This window comes from Phyllopteryx taeniolatus, chromosome 7, assembly GCF_024500385.1.
Source record: "Phyllopteryx taeniolatus isolate TA_2022b chromosome 7, UOR_Ptae_1.2, whole genome shotgun sequence".
Lineage (NCBI taxonomy): Eukaryota > Metazoa > Chordata > Actinopteri > Syngnathiformes > Syngnathidae > Phyllopteryx > Phyllopteryx taeniolatus.
In genome coordinates, this window is record NC_084508.1 from 3,193,306 (window position 1) to 3,210,010 (window position 16,705).

The following is a 16,705-nucleotide window of genomic DNA, read 5'->3' on the forward strand; positions in this document are numbered from 1 at the left end:
TTATTCAATGTAATGAATTCATAAATACAATTCATTACCATAATTATTGAAAAAAAAAATCTAATTTTTTCAAGAAAAACAATATTTTTCATAAAAACATCTTACATTTTGAACAAAAAAGGTATTTTGAGAACAAATTGGGATCGTTCCGGATAATTTTTTTTCCAGTCCTATTTTTTTTTTTTTTTTCCAATCTAAGCAAACATTAACCAGGCTTGTCAAACCCTTATTTGAAATTATAACTTGACTCCTTAACACTGACTTGAAGCCCTAATTTGAAACCCTATGCTTCCCATGAAACCCAAACTTGAAACCCTGTCACTTCTTTGAAGCCATAACCCAGACCTGAAACCTTTATTTGGAAAATTAACATGAAACCTTATCCCTTGCTTGAAACCCTAGCCCTCCCATGAAACCCAAGCATAAACCCCTGGCCCTGGCTTGAAACCCTAGGGCTCATTTGAAACCCTAACCCACCCAAAAATCGCAAACTCGAAACCCTAACCCAAGTTACAACCCAACTTTTAAACCCTAACGCTGACACGAAACCCGAGTTTGACTGTCGCTCAGAAAAAATGTTTTTTTGAATGTACAAACAGTATTCTATATATATATTTCGCGGCTAGCACCATGCTAGCAACTAGCCTACCCCGCCTTTCTGTCTTGTTGTCATCATGATGAAAAAGCTAAAATCTTGTTTAAATCTTGAGTAAAGGAGTTGATTCAGTACTTCTTCTTATTGCTGTATCGGTACTCCCGTTTAAATACGGAGTACTTTTGCCACCTCTGCGTGTCAGCTAGCATCCAAACTAGCATGTGAGCTAGCATCGCCGGCATCTCCGCTCGGCCTTTCGTCTTCCTGCACTCGCGCATGAAAAATTCATCCATGACCCGCAGAAATATTTCTTGTCGCTGATAGAAGCGAGGCAGCGCTGAAACATTGATGCGGTCTTTAATTACGCCGTGAATACGCAATAAATGACTTGATGCAATATCGATCCGCCCCTTTTCCTCAACTAGATCTCATCAAACAAACATAGAAAGAGAAATAATTGACGCCAGAATTCGACGACATTTTCCACAAAATGCAGAAACGTGCTCTCGTTGTGGAAAAGATAGTTGTCCTGAGTTGATTCCAAAATAAATACCCAATAGCTCACATCAAGTACCACCACAATGATCAACATTAAAATAAAATAGCGTAGTAGGTAGGGCCTACTACTTTGTTCATCAAAACGAGGTAGAAGTTTCTTTTTTTTTTTTTGGTTTTATCCCTTAAAGGTATATTTAATATTACTGTAAGCCGCTGTAACATTATGCACAGTTTGAACATTTAATTGAGTGATACATTCACGTACCACTTGAGGGAGCCCGCGTACCACGCATTGAGAACCATTGACCTGACAGATAAAATAAGTTTTAAATCCGCTTTTGGGGTACAATTTTGTTTTTGTCTTCCTTGTAATTTATTTTAAATACTAGTAACAATGCTCCGTTTGTGTCTCTCCAAAAACACGCAACCCTTTTACGAAAACATTATTAGCCATCTAGAGGAAGAGAAAATAATAAAGCTATGTCTTCGATTGTTCCTATTTTATCAATGTTTTCAGCCATAATGTAGTGTGTCACATTAAGACATTAATATCGAAGTTTTCCTTTTTATTATATAGCTAGGTTTGTTCCTCGCTAGTTAGCGTAGTCGCTAACTTAGCTAGCATGTACTCTTGTGCAAAAACTCGAACATTTGAATTGATTTGCTACCCTGTTACTGTAATTAGGATAATCCTAAAATTTAATTAGCATTCAAATGAAATTTGACTTTACAGTATTTTATTTACAGTAGTCTTCTAACCTACATAGTTTTGTATCCTAAATAGTCCTCTGTATCCTATGTTAGTTGATCTACAGCTTGTATATTTTCAGTGTATTGAGGAAGTGCTAGCGAGCTCAAGGGTGTGCTCGCGCTGGCCACGTGACTAACGCGGTCGAAGCGAGCGATATTGTGTATCGATCAGCGGTTGCTCCTTCAAAGCGCCGAGAACATCGATCATCTCCTAAATGGAGTCATTAACATACACGCTGTTAACAAGCCGAGCCGCGCTGTAGCGCGTCCGGGCATCAAGACGGCCATCGACACTCGCGCTAAGCGGCTAACTCGCACGCACGCACGCACGCTCGCTCGCCGAGCGGAGTGGAGTGGAGTGGATCATCCGCGGCTTCAACCTTTTTACTTCAGCGTGAGAGCGCGCCCATCACAAATTCAGAAGGCAAACGGAGGGGAAAAGGAGCCAACAAGCTCGGCCAGACTCAAGCATTTAGACTCTTTACACAAGCAAAAATGACCAGAATAACCCATAGACCGCTAAAAGCAAAACACACCACCACGCCCGCTAAAAGGAGCTTTCAGCAACAACCGGGCCGGGGGGGGGAACGGCCCTCGTAGGATACTGCATAGGATACACGATTACTTGGATTAAAGTACGGCATAGGATAATACGGTACTTAGGATAGAAGAAGTAACAACTTTCAGCTTTTCCATGTACCGCGCTCATAGGATGCAGTACTGTTTAGGATTGTTTACAATTTAGAATACATAACCAAGGACTACTAAGGATAGTGTAGTATATAGGATACATTACTGCATAGAATACAGTACTACGTGGAATACCTTAGGACAGTAATTCTCAACTGGTGGGTCGCAGACATCTCGTAAAAAAAAAAAAATTCATTTTTAGATTGTTTTCCATACAGGACAGAGGTGTACTCAGTTCCCACGTGGAACATATTACGTAAGCGACAGGAAGTGTCGCTGCCTCCCGCTTTCGCCAAAACTGCAGTTTCCTCCGAAAACAAAAACAGTGCAACTCGGCCTGCGGCTAGCGGACGTCGTAGCGAGCGGTAAAGGTTTTGTGTTTGGCAGGCCATGAAACTCATTTGAAATAGCTTTTGGAAATATACAATACATCCGTGGTCAGAGGCTTTTTTTTTTTTTTTTTTAGGCAAAACATTATTTATTGTTCTTCTGTAAAAGCGGGTCCCGATGTTGCAAATAAAGAAAATGCGGGACCCGCTAGGTGACAACAGTTGAGAACCACTGCCTTAGGATACGGTGCCACACAGAGTACAGTACTACATAGTGTGCAGAATTACTTGTAATAAAGTACTACATAACATACAGGTACTTAGAATACTACAGTATTAATTACAGTAGAATCCAGTACTACTTGGGAAAGAGTACAATTTCTAGTAAATTACAGTCCTACACAGGATAGTGCACTACCCGTCCGACGACAGCACACGCCAAAATATCAGCGTGAATATTTCCCCGCCACGTGGGCACAATTGCACTCGTCATTCTCCCGTTTGACTTGCATAAATACGCCGAGGTAGCTTGCGGCTCCTCCGAGGGCGAATTTAGCATCGGGCGCACATTCATTAGCACGGAGCGCGGGAAATCCCCGAGTCGGCCGCGATTTTCCCCATCAAAGGCGACGCTGATAGATGCGCGCCGACGCAGCGGTCGGATCGATAAGACGGCGTTCCCGGGATGAGTCCGCCGCCTCCAAGGCCTTTAATTCCCCACGTTTAATCGCCTGCCGCTGAAATATTAATTGGCCTCCTTTCTCTCTTTGCGTGCGTGTGCTTTTGTTTGCCATTTGTGTGTTTGACCATTCTCACATACGGTTGCATCAATATTGGACGGCTTCAATATTTCAGTGCGTTCGAGGTGGAAAGAGGACGTGTTTGCCCTCACACACACACACACACACACACACACACACACACACAATCCATCAAGCACTTCCCCAGGTGTGTGTGTGTGTTTTTTTTGTTTGTGTGCCGGCGTGTACCCGCGAGACGCCGCTGATGGACGTGGCGGTCGCGACCGGTGGTGGGCGGTGCCTCCCTGGAGCCCGCCGGCCCCGCTCACCTGCGTGTTCGGTCGCGGCGTTTCGACAATTCCGAACGCCGTGACGCCGCCAAAGTACTCGGCGATGGCCCTCGGAGAACAAACGCAAAAGCTGCGCGAAGACGTGCGAATGCATCGCCGCCGCACGGGAACAGCAAGTTTTTTATTTATTTTAATCCCAACTCACCGCGGAAAACGCTCAAAGCTAACGCTAACGGCTTCAGAGGTGAAAAGGTCAAACGTTGGACAGCAGCCATGTTGTATCGTGTTGGTTGGTCATGTGTTGCATTCGAAGACTGCTGGAAACCTTACCGCTAGCGTCACGCCAGTTTGAAATGTTAGCTTGAAACCAACCCTGTCTTGAAAACTTAAATTCCAATCCGAACCATTGGATGAAAGCCTAAACCAGTCTTGAAACCCTAACCCTGGCCTGTAATCCTATTTTGGAGCCCTAACTAGCTTGTTGAAAATTAGAACCCGGACTTGGAACCCTAATTTGAAACCCTATCTTCAAAATAAACTCTGCCTTAAAAACCTTGAAGCTTAGCCTGAAACCCTCCTTTGGAGCCCTAACCCTGGTTTTAAACCCAAATTTATAACCCTATCTTCCAAAACCAGCATGTGTAGAAAACCCAACTTGAAACCATACCCTAGTTTGAAACCCGGACTTTGATGGTTGAAGCCCAAACCTCATCTTGAAACCCTAACCCTGGCTTCAAACTCTTATATGACACCCAAAATTGAAACCCTAATCCTGACTTGAATCTCTAATTTGCAAACCTAACCCAGGTTTCAAACCCTAATTTTAAATCCTTACTTGAAACCCGACCCTTCGTTTAAAGCCCTACTTTAGATCCCTTGGCCTTTTTGAAAATCCTAACTCTGACTTGAAATCCTAATTTGACACCCTAACATCAAAAGCAGCTGTCTTGAAAACCCAACTTCAAATTGTAACCCTTGTATGAAACCTTAACATAACACCCTAATTTGAAATCCTGGCTTGAAACCTTAACCCTAGTTTGAAACCCCACTGACATTTGAAACCCTAATGCAGGCTTCAAAGCCCAAATCCTAACTGGAAACCCTGCGCTTGAGACCCTAACCCTTGTTCCAAACACAAACCCAGATTTGAAGCCCTAACCCCAACCTGAAACCCCAATTTGTAACGCAAACCCTTTTTTCTTAACCCTGACTTGAAATGTTAACTTACAACCGTAACCCTTGTCTGAAACCCAAATCCTGGCAACACATCCTAAATAGAACTCCTGGTTTGAAACGCTAACCTTGTCTTAAAACCCTACTTGAAACTGTAACTTCAAAACCCAGCCTGTCGTGAAAACCCTACTTGTAACTGTAACCCGTGTTCACAACCCAACCCGTCCTGAAACCCTAACCCTAGCTTCAGACCCTTATTTGAAACCTGAACTTGAAACCCTAACTTGAAACTGTAACCCTCATCTGAAACACTAACCTTGGTTTGAAACCCTACTTTGTATCCCTTAGCCTTTTGGTAAATCCTCGCTCTGACTTGACACCCTAATTTGAATCAACTGCCTTGAAAGCCTAATTTAAACCTGTAACCCTTGTCTGGAACCCTAACTTGGATCCGTTCCTAATTTGAAACCCGAGCCTTGGCTTCAAGCCTAACTTTGGAACCCTAACCCTTGTTTGAAACCTTACTCTGAACTTGTATTTGTCTTGTCAGCAGACTGCTGGCAGTCTGGAACTTGTTCTCACATTGCCTCCAACACATTTGTATTCCAAATGTGATTCTCTGCCGCCCCCTACCGTTCATCCGACTTCTAGCACACGCTGATCTTCTGCATAAAAGCTTCAAGATCACACACACTCCCAGTGTCTTCAGTACACTATTTTGCTCCCGCGTCAAACTCTTCTTCTTTTTTTTTTTCTTCTCCATCTCTCTGACACATTTGCGTCCACCCGGAGCGCCCGTAACCTCCTTAAAAGCGTTCATTTCAAGGCCTCCATCAAACACTTGGTATAGATTTTACCTCCGGCGGGGAGGGAGGGGGGGTTATGGGGTCTGGGGTCCTGGGGGGGGGCTCGCTGGGTCCTTGGCAATCCTACCTGAGAGAAGAAGAAGAAGAAGCTAAAAGGATCCCGAGTATCCCGAGGGAGGCCGGGGCAAGGGAGTCCGGGCCGCGCTCCCCAGAACCCTGGACCCCGTCGTCCCGCGTGCCCAGCCAAAATGGAGGAGGATTCCGGCAAGAAACAAGATGGAGGCCGAGGGCAGTGGAGCTTGTTTGCAGACTCGATGGTTCCCGAAAAGGAGGAATCAAGCAAAGCGGCATCCTTGGGAGATAAAACTTTTGGGACCTCATCAATGCGTCCATTAATCAATCGGTTTTCGATCACAGTGCAGACAAGCACGGTTGTTAAATGCACGCATGCTTGGAGGAGTTTGGTCCAGCGATGTCATCCAACTAGAATATGAGCAAAAGAAGTTGAAATTAAAGAAAAAGAAATATCGTTGGGCTTTATCGTATGGGAGCTGAAAACGAAAACTACTCATGCTAAACATAGTTGGGCAAAGTGACCCAATACTTTTGCCCAAAACATGTCATGGTATCCAACTTGATATGTGCAAAATTATTGGGACACGTGAAAATAAACATTTGCCCAGGTGTCCCCATACATTTGCCGAAAACATGTCATGTATTAACAAAAGTATTGGAACACGTGAATAGTGAAGACAAAACAAGTTTTAAAAGAAAAAGGTCATATTTGGACCAAGTATCCCAATATCTTTGCAAAAAAAAAAACATCATTCAACTAGTGTACAAGACAAAGTGTTGGGAAATGTGAAAATGGACAAAGTAGAACATATTTGGGCAAAGTAAATGTACTATGATGTCATCGTGGTTCATGTAAATTAAGTTGTACTTTTACAAGACTCATTTTTACAAGTTCATTATTATGAAAATACAGTCGTAACACTGATAGAAAAATGTAAAGTGGTATTATTCTGGGAAAAAAAAAAGAAAAACAAAAAAAGACTTCTCGTTTATTTTCTTCTCAAAAACTACAATTTCCCCCTCCTAATTTAATGACGTGATTCTCTTAGCTAAATTTGCTCCTTTCAGTGTGACCCCAATACTTGTTCACACTTAAAACATATTTCCGTGATTATCAAAGTGTGGTATGCGGGCTCCTCCGAGTGGTACGCAAAAGAACCACTGCTGACGTCCAGTTCAGTTGTTTTTAACTTTGAAGTGTTTGCTTTTAAACCCGTATTTAGGTCCATTTTTTTACTTTTATGTGAAATCAATTCTGGCGGCACGGTGGGCGACTGGTTAGAGCGTCAGCCTCACAGTTCTGTGGACCCGGGTTCAATCCCCGGCCCCGCCTGAGTGGAGTTTGCATGTTCTCCCCGTGCCTGCGTGGGTTTTCTCCGGTCACTCTGGTTTCCTCCCACATCCCAAAAACATGCATTAATTGGTGACTCTAAATTGCCCGTAGGTGTGACTGTGAGTGTGAATGGTTGTTTGTTTGTATGTGCCCTGCGATTGGCTGGCAACCAGTCCTGGGTGTACCCCGCCTCCTGCCCGATGACAGCTGGGATAGGCTCCAGCACGCCCGCGACCCTAGTGAGGAGAAGCGGCTCAGAAAATGGATGGGATGGATGAAATCAATTCTCATATTGCTACAAATGCTTTTTTTTTTTTTTTTTTTTTTAAATCGTAGTAACCCCTATCTCCCACTAGAGGGGAGCATTTTTCATGGAACACATTGACTTGTACCTGGAAGTGCCTTTTTTTTTTTCTTGTACGTTACATCTCGTGAGTTTACTACTAAAATAATAAACAAAATACAACGCAATATCTTTTGCAGCTTTTTTTAAAACAAGCTAACATTTATTTAAATAGCACACAAAGAACAAGATGTTTATCAGACTAAAACAAAAAAACTTGTTTTTTGTGTTGTAATCATCACATAGATTTGGATGGTTGGTCCCTTTCGTCAATGTTTGACGACATAGAACACAGTGGAATGTGTAAGTTTACACAAACAAACCTATTCACCTCTTCCCAAAACACACACACACACACACAAAAAAACTAACTGTACTGTTCCAGTCATTCTTCTTGTTCCCTCGCTTATGGTCTTTATGATTTCCAGCTGTTGACACACACTGAAAATAAGAGGAGTTCAATGTGTACATGTGTGTCGAAAGCACTAAACACACACGAGCCACAACATTAGGTACACCAGAACCAGCCAAGATCTCCAACAAGGTTGACTTCTGGCAAACCTAACAAAAATTAAATACTGTATGTTTGTTATTGTGCTAGAACTAGGCAGCGTTTCTAATATTTGGACCCACTCACGTAGCGACAAGAACAATAAAAGGCATGGTTAAATTGACAAGCAAAAAAAAAGTGCAATATTAGAAATCATAATACATATCATAAACAATGTCATAATGTAACAAAAAAGAAGCTGAAATCGTACCCCCCCCCCAAAAAAAAAAAATCAAAGAAAACGAATAATATTACAAGAATGAAGTCGGATTCTGAGTGTTTATTTTCCCATAATGGAATGGTCTTTTCTTAATATTGAGTAGTTCTCCACTCGTAATATTAAAAGAATAAGATTTAAATATTAAAAAAAGGTGTCATTTTCATGCATTCAAAATTTTACAGAGAAAAACAAAGAAAGCCACAATGGTGAAAAGAAAAAAAAAAAACAATTCCACAAAACTGATTCTTTTACATGAAACCTGTTTTTTCTGGAGGGCGTGGCATTACAAGAATATCATTTTAACATTTCATGGGAATTAAGTCAAAATATTTTGCGGAAAAAAATTAAGTCACAATGAACAGAAGAAAAAAAAAAAAAAAAACTTTCCCCAAAAGCTAATAGTTAGTAATAATTTGTTTTTGTTTTATTAAAGAAAAAAAAGTGATAAGACAAAAATAAAGTTTCAATATTCTGAAAAAAAGTCATTTTACGACCAAAGTTATGTTTACGAAGATGTTTTTTCGCAAATGAAGTAATGTGACAAATGTTGCCATTTAGTGAGTGTTAGTGAATATTTCAAGGAAAGGTAATATTTCAAGAATATTCAATTTTCTGGAAAAAAAAAGGCATTTTCAGATATTAAAGTCATATTACAAAAAAGGTTGTACTAGAAAAACAAATTGTTTTTATAAATTCATAATACTTTGAGTCAATTTTCTTATACAAAAATAAAGTCGCATTAGGAAAAAAAACAAAACTTCAAGGATGAAGTCATAGCCCTATGAGAACGAAAGATAGCATTTTGGAAGACTACGCATTACAAGAATACATTTGAAATATTACAGGACATAAGCGATAATATTAGAAGGAAAACGCAAGTGTCCCTAATGTTGTGGCTGTGTCGGGATTTGTACAACAAAGAGCCGCTTCGCTCATTTTTGTGCTGAAAAGGAAGTGCAAGAGCGCCAACGGGAACGAAACGGTGTGCAAAACACCGACTCAACAAAATTTGACGTCAAATGTCCGCCAATTTATAACTAACGTGGCAGAATTCGCTCCGTACGGACTTTGGGACACTAGTGCTAATGCTAAGTTCCTACGTTTCAACACGAGGACAAACATAAGACGGTGATGAGACTTTTTTGTTTGTTTTCCAGTGGCTTCCGACCTTTTTTTTTTCCTGTGCTAAAATACTTTCACTTTGTCACTGTACTCTGCTGCACCCCTGCTCACCGCTCCCTTTCGCAGTGAGCCAGCGACGCATAATATGGCGGTTGAATCTTGGGGCCGGGGAGCTGTGGTAACCAGCAGGGGGCGCCGTAAAGAAGGGCAAACCTTGACCCACAGGGGCCATAGAATATAGTATATTTCTATTTGCAGTATGGGTCGGTGGCATCCAAAGTGATATTCTGTTTCCACGGCGCCCCAGACACCTATTTACAGTACCCGTAGCGGCACCCCTGACGGTACCCCCGGCTGCACCCGTGGTCACCGCTCCTAGCTGGCAACCTAACAGAAAGCTTCCCTCTGAACCGGCAAAGAGTTGCTAGTCTGTCACTGGTGCTGCCGAGAACCATCACTAATTTTGTCTCACGCTGTAACCCAGCTCCAGTTCGCTGTGAAAGAGGTGCGAGCAGAGTTCTACTTGCCCTGTGAGCATCTGCATCAAAACAAACAAACAAAAAATGTTACCTAACGCACGGCAGCCCTTCCATCAGACGCTTTTTCCTATGCTAAAATACTTTCACTATCAAACGTACTCGTACCACTTTCCGAGCAAGATGGTGCCGGTCATAGCATTTAGCGGTTAGCATTTGACTCTAGTGAAGTCTCTGGTTTACCAAGTCACTTTGGACTACGGTTGCCTCGCTTCTTGGCGCAAAAAGGGGCTGGGAACATGTAGTCACTGGTAGGGGGCACCGTAAGGGTGGCCTTGGAATATAGCATTTTCAATTTGCAGCACTAAAGTGTTGGCACCCCGAGAGTTTTTTTTCCCCCATGGAGCGCCGAGGCACCCCTGACTGAGGAACCTTCCCTTTGGACCTGCAAAGAGTTGCTAGAGTCTGGCACCACTTTTGCCAGCACCGGCTCAATGTGAAAGGAGTACCAGGGAAGTCTTACTTGGTCTGTGATCTGCTGCATTAAAAAAATAAAATAAAATAAAAAACTGGTGCTCTGACACACTACCGCCCGTCCATCAGACACTTGCACCCATTCGCGAAAGTGGCACCGGACTCCTGGTTGATACTCTCCTTGACCTCCAAGGGCAGCGAGTCAAAGAGGTGGTCCTCCACCAACAGGCAGCCCCGGCGCAGCAGGGGGCACTGGCCCAGCTGCACCGGCAGACGGTCCAGGCAGTTGCTCTTCAGCTCCAGGTGGCTCAACTGCGCCAGTTGGCCGACCCTCTCCGGCAGGGCGGTAACGCTGTTGTGGCCGAGGCACAGCGTCCGCAGTTTGGTGCACTTGAAGAGCTGCTTGGGAACAACCTCCAATTTGTTGTCGGTGATGGCGAAGTACTGGAGGTTCTGCAAGAAGCCCACCTCCGGTGGTATGGCGGCGATGGAGTTGTGGCTCACGTCCAAGTGCCGCAGCTTGAGCAGAGTGAACAGCGAGCTGGGCAGACACTCCAGCTTGTTGTGAGACAGGTAGAGCGACTCGAGGTTCTTGACGTGGCTGATGGACAGCGGGATGGAAATGATCTTGTTGTGCCAGAGCTTGAGGCACGTTAGCCGCTTGAGGTGTTGGAAGCTGATGACCTCCTCGATGGTCCGGATGTGGTTGGACTTCAGGTCCAGCTCCTGGAGGTTGTTGAGGCTAAAGATGGCGTGCGGGATGCGCTCCAGCTCGCAGTTGTGCAGCTCCAGCTCGGATAGGTTCATCATTTTCTTCAGGCTGTTTAGCACCAGGAGCTTGGTGCCGTCGTTGTGCACCACCAGCTTGACGAGGTGCGGCGACAAATCTGTGATGTTGGTGGGGATCTTGGTGAGGTTACTCTTAAGATGGAGGACCTTCAGGTGTCGCAGGTCGCGCAGAGACTCCAGTCCAATCATTTTGTTGTTCTCCGAGTTCAGGTTGCCCACCAGGTACAGCTCCTGCAAGTTCTTCAACAGGTACAACCAGCTGGGGATCTCGGCCACATCTGTGAACTTGACATGAAGGCACCGTAGGTGGTCCCGCAGGAAGATGAACGCCGTCTGCTCCACCTTGGCGGGGCAGTGGTAGAAGTGGAGCTCCTGTAAGTTGATCATCTGCGAGATCTTGGCTGTGATCCTGGCCTCGGGGATGAGCTCCAGCTTGAGGATCTCCAAGTCGGTGAGGTCAAACACTGCGTCCGGCACACCCGACAGCATGAAAAGGTGCAGCTCCAGTTTCTCCTGAACGTTGCGGGCCACATGCTGCCGGAGCTTCTCGAAGGTCCACTCGTGGTTCAGGCTGATCTCCCGCAGTTTGTTCTCGCTGACCTCAGACAGGAAGACACCGAAGCGCTTGGAGTAGAGCTGGTCGTACTGGTCTACCATGTGCAGCAGGAAGGCGAAGTCGTTCTTCACGTCGGGGATGTCGCTAAAGCTGCTCTCCTCGCGGACCTTCTCGAACGAGTACTCCTTGAGGGGACGGCGGAAGAGCCAGAAGAGCGTGTAGATACAGATGACGCCATAGACGCAGATGAGTGCGATGTAGCTCACCAGCAGCTTCTTCAGCATGAACGCCATGTTGTGCGTGCAGTGGAACTTCCTGTATCCCGTCAAGTGCTTGATTTCCGGCTCACATATATGGTGGAAGTCAATAGAGGCCACAAATGTCATGGTGTAGCACAGGATGAGGATGAACTTTACAGTCTTAATGAGCGTCTGCAGGGCGTACAGGCGGTAGATCAGGTCGCTGTCCTCCACGTGGGCGCGGAACTTGCGGACCTTCTCGAAGAGCGCCTTGGCTTGCTCGCCGTCCTTCTTGTCCAGGATGGTCATGGAAGGCGCCTCGCTCACCAGCTTCTCGGCAGAGAAGGTAACGCCGGATTTGGTCAGCATGGGTGCCGACTGGTTGGGGCTGCCCTCCTCACTGCTGGTTGAGAAGTGCTTGTGCTGGGCGGAGGCCCCCACCAGACGCTGCTTGTTCTCCTCAGAGTCCTCGCACGCGGTCTCAGATAGCGCCTTGGTAGTCCATGGAGACTCAAAACACTTGCCCAGGATGGACACAAAGTGCTCAATCTTGGAGCTGGTGCGGGGATACTTGAACCAGAAGTTGCTGCTCACCATCAGGATCAGAGTGTGGATCAGCGCCAGGTAGGGGAAATACTTAGAGTACCACGGAAGTGCGACATGGTAACACATCTGGTTGACAAAGACATACTGCTGAAAGTCTAGCTTGGTTGGGATCCCGGTGGGGGGCGGCTGCTGCGGCGGAGGCTGCTTATCGGGGGCCGCCATCAGGGGCGCCGCTCGCTCCACCGTGGCGCTCGCCTTACTCGACAACCTGCCGGACGCCTCCGTCGGCACGGGAGCCACCTCGACCGGGGCAGAGTCCAGGATGGGCAGGCAGACCACCTGGTCTCGCGTCAGCTGCATGGTCCCGGCGAAGATGGCTAGCATGAGCATGACGATGCCAAGGTAGTCCATGAATACGTCCCACCATGGTTTCAGGATGCGATAAGTCGGCTGGATGTCGTTCAGGGAGGCGACTTCGGTGAGGGTGAACATTCCTACCTAACAAGAAAACAAAACACCGTGACGGTGAATTAGTGGATTGCACGTCAGCCTCGCAGTCAGGATATGCAGGTTACAATCCGTTTTCTGTTGTCTGCTTCACATGAAGACGACACGCCTTTTACGCTGCCGGTCAGCCACAGACACGGAACAATGTCCTGGCTTGGGAGGTAGGTCCATATCAAGCAGGACGCCACCCGTGTAAACGTATTCGGCAACACCGGAACAGGGCGTTTAATACGCCCTTTTCCCCTTTAACACCCAATACTCACTTATCTAGGCCTGTCACGATAATTACTATTTCGAGTTATCATTTAACAAATAAAATGGGCACGATAGTTTTTCCAGACTCGATAAATTCTCATTGTTGTAGTGAGCCGGCGCGAGCTGAACGTCGGCAGACCGGTGTTGGCGCGGTCAGATACGCCAAAGTCTTGCTCTATGCGCGCCGTGTGGATCCACACAACAGAGACACTTGAGGGAAAGTTAACCGTCTAATATACTCGCAAGACCGCGGCGACGTTTAAAATGTCAGCGCCTCGCTCAGAGTTGTCGTGCGTGTTCATCCACAATTAACCCACACGCACCAGAAAGTTAACGGTTCATCAAGCATAACCTCAGCGGCACACATTATTCAGCCAGTAGTCGACAACAGCGAACGTATTTGATTGACAAGTGAAGGGCTCTTCTCCAGCGGACCAACCGCACAGTCCTGCGGCTCGAGTGTGGCCCTTATTTTGTCATGATTTCAGAGGCATAATTTAAAAAACGACAATACTATTGTTCATGGTGATAGTTTTGGGGGAAAAAATATCGTCCTAAAAAATTTTGTCATTGTGACAGGCCTACACTTGTCCCTGCAATATCCTGCTTCGCTGGGTTTTGTGTGCATCCGAAGGTCTTCTTTTTTGCAGCATATTAACCAGGCAGTACAAGTTGTCACGTTTACAAAGGTTATCCAAACCAGATCGCTGACTCATTCCATCAAGTCCCGTACGCACAGGCTAATGTTAATGAGCCCATGCCTGTTGACTGTAAATAAAGCTGGCCACGATGGCGTGATCATCAGGGCATCCGTGGGGCCTTAAAAACTGGATTTTACAACTATCCTTAAACGTGACACTTCATGTGGTCTAAGGTCGAAAAATTCATACAGATTATCACAAATATAATTGCGCCATATCAGAAAACATTGCGATATCCTAATACAAAACCCACTTTTAGCGACAATTTTAATAGTATCGTTTCGTTAAACGTTTTACGTTTGGCTTTATTAAAAGCCACAGACACCCTATTTCTGCATACATTCTTGGGTCTAAACATTCCGTGCATGAAAGAAGCTGCATTCAAAACAAGACACTGTCAGAATGGGTATTATTGTGCCCCCCTCCCCAAAAAAAAGTGTCTTTGGTAGCACTTGAAGACATCAAAAGACATTTCATATTTCTTCTACAGGTGTTTTGTCCCAGTCTCCTGCCATAGGGCTCCGCCATTGACCTGAACCGGAAGGAAATGGTTCATCCTGTTTTGACGAATGTGATGGTCGGTTGTGCATAATACACTTTTACACCCCACTTTGCACTAATTGTACAAAGTTTATCGTAGGACAATTAGACTAAATGCATTACTTACCACATACCAACATGCAACATTTTTAGGGCTATGTTTTTCTTTTTGGATTCGACTTAACTGTTTTTAAAATTTTCCTCACTACTCGTTGTTTTTATTTGTACTTTGTTAGTTGTTCAATTGTACTAAAACGAGTGCTACTCTAGCTATCTAGCTGCAACAACCTTGATTGGTTTCTGTTGAATAGTGTACCTAATAAAGTGTATAATAATGTAGAATGTGTAACATGACTGTAATACGACAAACATGACATTATGATCTAATTATCTTGGCTGTTGACGCATTCACGGGACAATGAGGAAATAGTTTCCTCGTGTCCGAGTCGTCACTAAACGCCGCACGGCCGCTTCCGCATTTGTCGGGGATTTTATTTTATTTTTTTTAAGAAAAAGGGGGAAAAAACACCGTCCTATTCAGCACATTTGCTCCAGTGCATTTAAAACAAACAAAAGCACTCAACTATCCGCTTTAAACAGCCGCAAGCTGGAAACTAATGGGCTTCCATTCGACAGAAAATAGTCGCACGAACCTTCACGGAGGTCTGCCCGACGTGCAGTGTCGTCCCGTTACGCCAGAACCGAAGCTGGTCGCCGGTCAGCAGCCATGTTGAAGCCGTCCATTCTTGCCGGTCGGGTCGGTGCTGCCTGTGGCGTTGCTCGGGCCGCCTCTAAGCGGCTTAGGGCGGCTACTACTCCCCTCCCCACCTCGCCACTGTCCCGCCTCGCCCAGCCTTGGATGGTCCGGTCCGGTTTGTTCCGCCGCCGCCGCCGGTCACGGGTGGCGGTGGGCGGCTGCCGAAGTGGCCTCTCGCCCGGCTCGGTGGAAGTTAACGCGATGGTGGCGACGGTGTGTCTATGCGCGGGTCTTCCTCCGACAGCTGCTGCTTTCCGCCTGTGGACGGCAGGTGGAAGCCGCGTGTCGCGTGACGACCAAAGCCCGCCACACGGAAGCTGCAGGGAGTGTCGAGCAACGCCTGTCGGCCGCTCGATAAGCACATAACAGTAAGGGGCTATCCAACAAGTGCAAAACGGAAAATTCAACTTACCCCAACACTTTACAAACAAACAAACAAATAAAATAAATGAATGGATAACAGTATATATATATATATATATATATATATATATATATATATATATATATATACACACACACACATATCTCTCTCTTGTTTTAAACATATTTTCAAACAGTAAGGGAAGTACAATCCCAATTCCAATGAAGTTGGGACGTTGTGTTAAAAACAGAATACAATGATTTTCAAATTACGTTCAACCTATATTTAATTGAATACGCTACAAAGACAAGATATTTAATGTTCAAACTGATCAACTTGATTGTTTTTAGCAAATAATCATCGTGCTGGAGCCTATCCCAGCTATGATCGGGCAGGAGGCGGGCTACACCCTGAACTGGTCGCCAGCCAATCGCAGGGCACATACAAACAAACAACCATTCACACTCACATTCACACCTACGGGCAATTTAGAGTTGTCAATTAGCCTACCATGCATGTTTTTTGGGATGTGGGAGGAAACCAGAGTGCCCGGAGAAAACACACGCAGGCACGGAGAGAACATCGAAGAAGAAGAAGAGGTGGAAAACAGGTTCTTCGGCAGAAAGAGAAGCGGAAAGCACAGAGCCTAGAACTGAATGTGAGGGCTTTGAATGTTGGTACTATGACAGGGACTACGGCATCCAGGAAAGGAACTTGGAGGGACAGATGGTGGTAGACTTTTCAAAAAGGATGCAAATGGCTGTAGTGAACACTTTTTTCCAGAAGAGCCAGGAACATAGGGTGACCCACAAGAGCGGAGGTAGAAGCATGCAGGTGGATTACATCTTGTGCAGACGATGTCATCTGAAGGAGGTCACCGACTGTAAGGTAGTGGTAGGGGAGAGTGTGGCTAGACAGCAAAGGATGGTTATGTGTAAGATGACTCTGGTGGTGGGGAGGAAGATTAGGAAGACAAAGGCAGAGCAG

General features: G+C 45.3%; 1 protein-coding gene across 1 annotated transcript; it reads right to left on the bottom strand.

Annotated features, from left to right (window-relative positions):
• Nucleotides 1-7,750: 7,750 nt before the first annotated feature.
• On the bottom strand, nt 7,751-15,692 carry lrrc8db (leucine rich repeat containing 8 VRAC subunit Db). Its single transcript, XM_061779862.1, has 2 exons — nt 15,251-15,692; nt 7,751-13,092 (listed from the first exon to the last, which is right to left on the bottom strand). The coding sequence occupies exon 2, from the start codon at nt 13,084-13,086 to the stop codon at nt 10,576-10,578; it is 2,511 nt and encodes an 836-aa protein (XP_061635846.1). The 5' UTR covers nt 13,087-13,092; nt 15,251-15,692; the 3' UTR covers nt 7,751-10,575.
• Nucleotides 15,693-16,705: the final 1,013 nt, after the last annotated feature.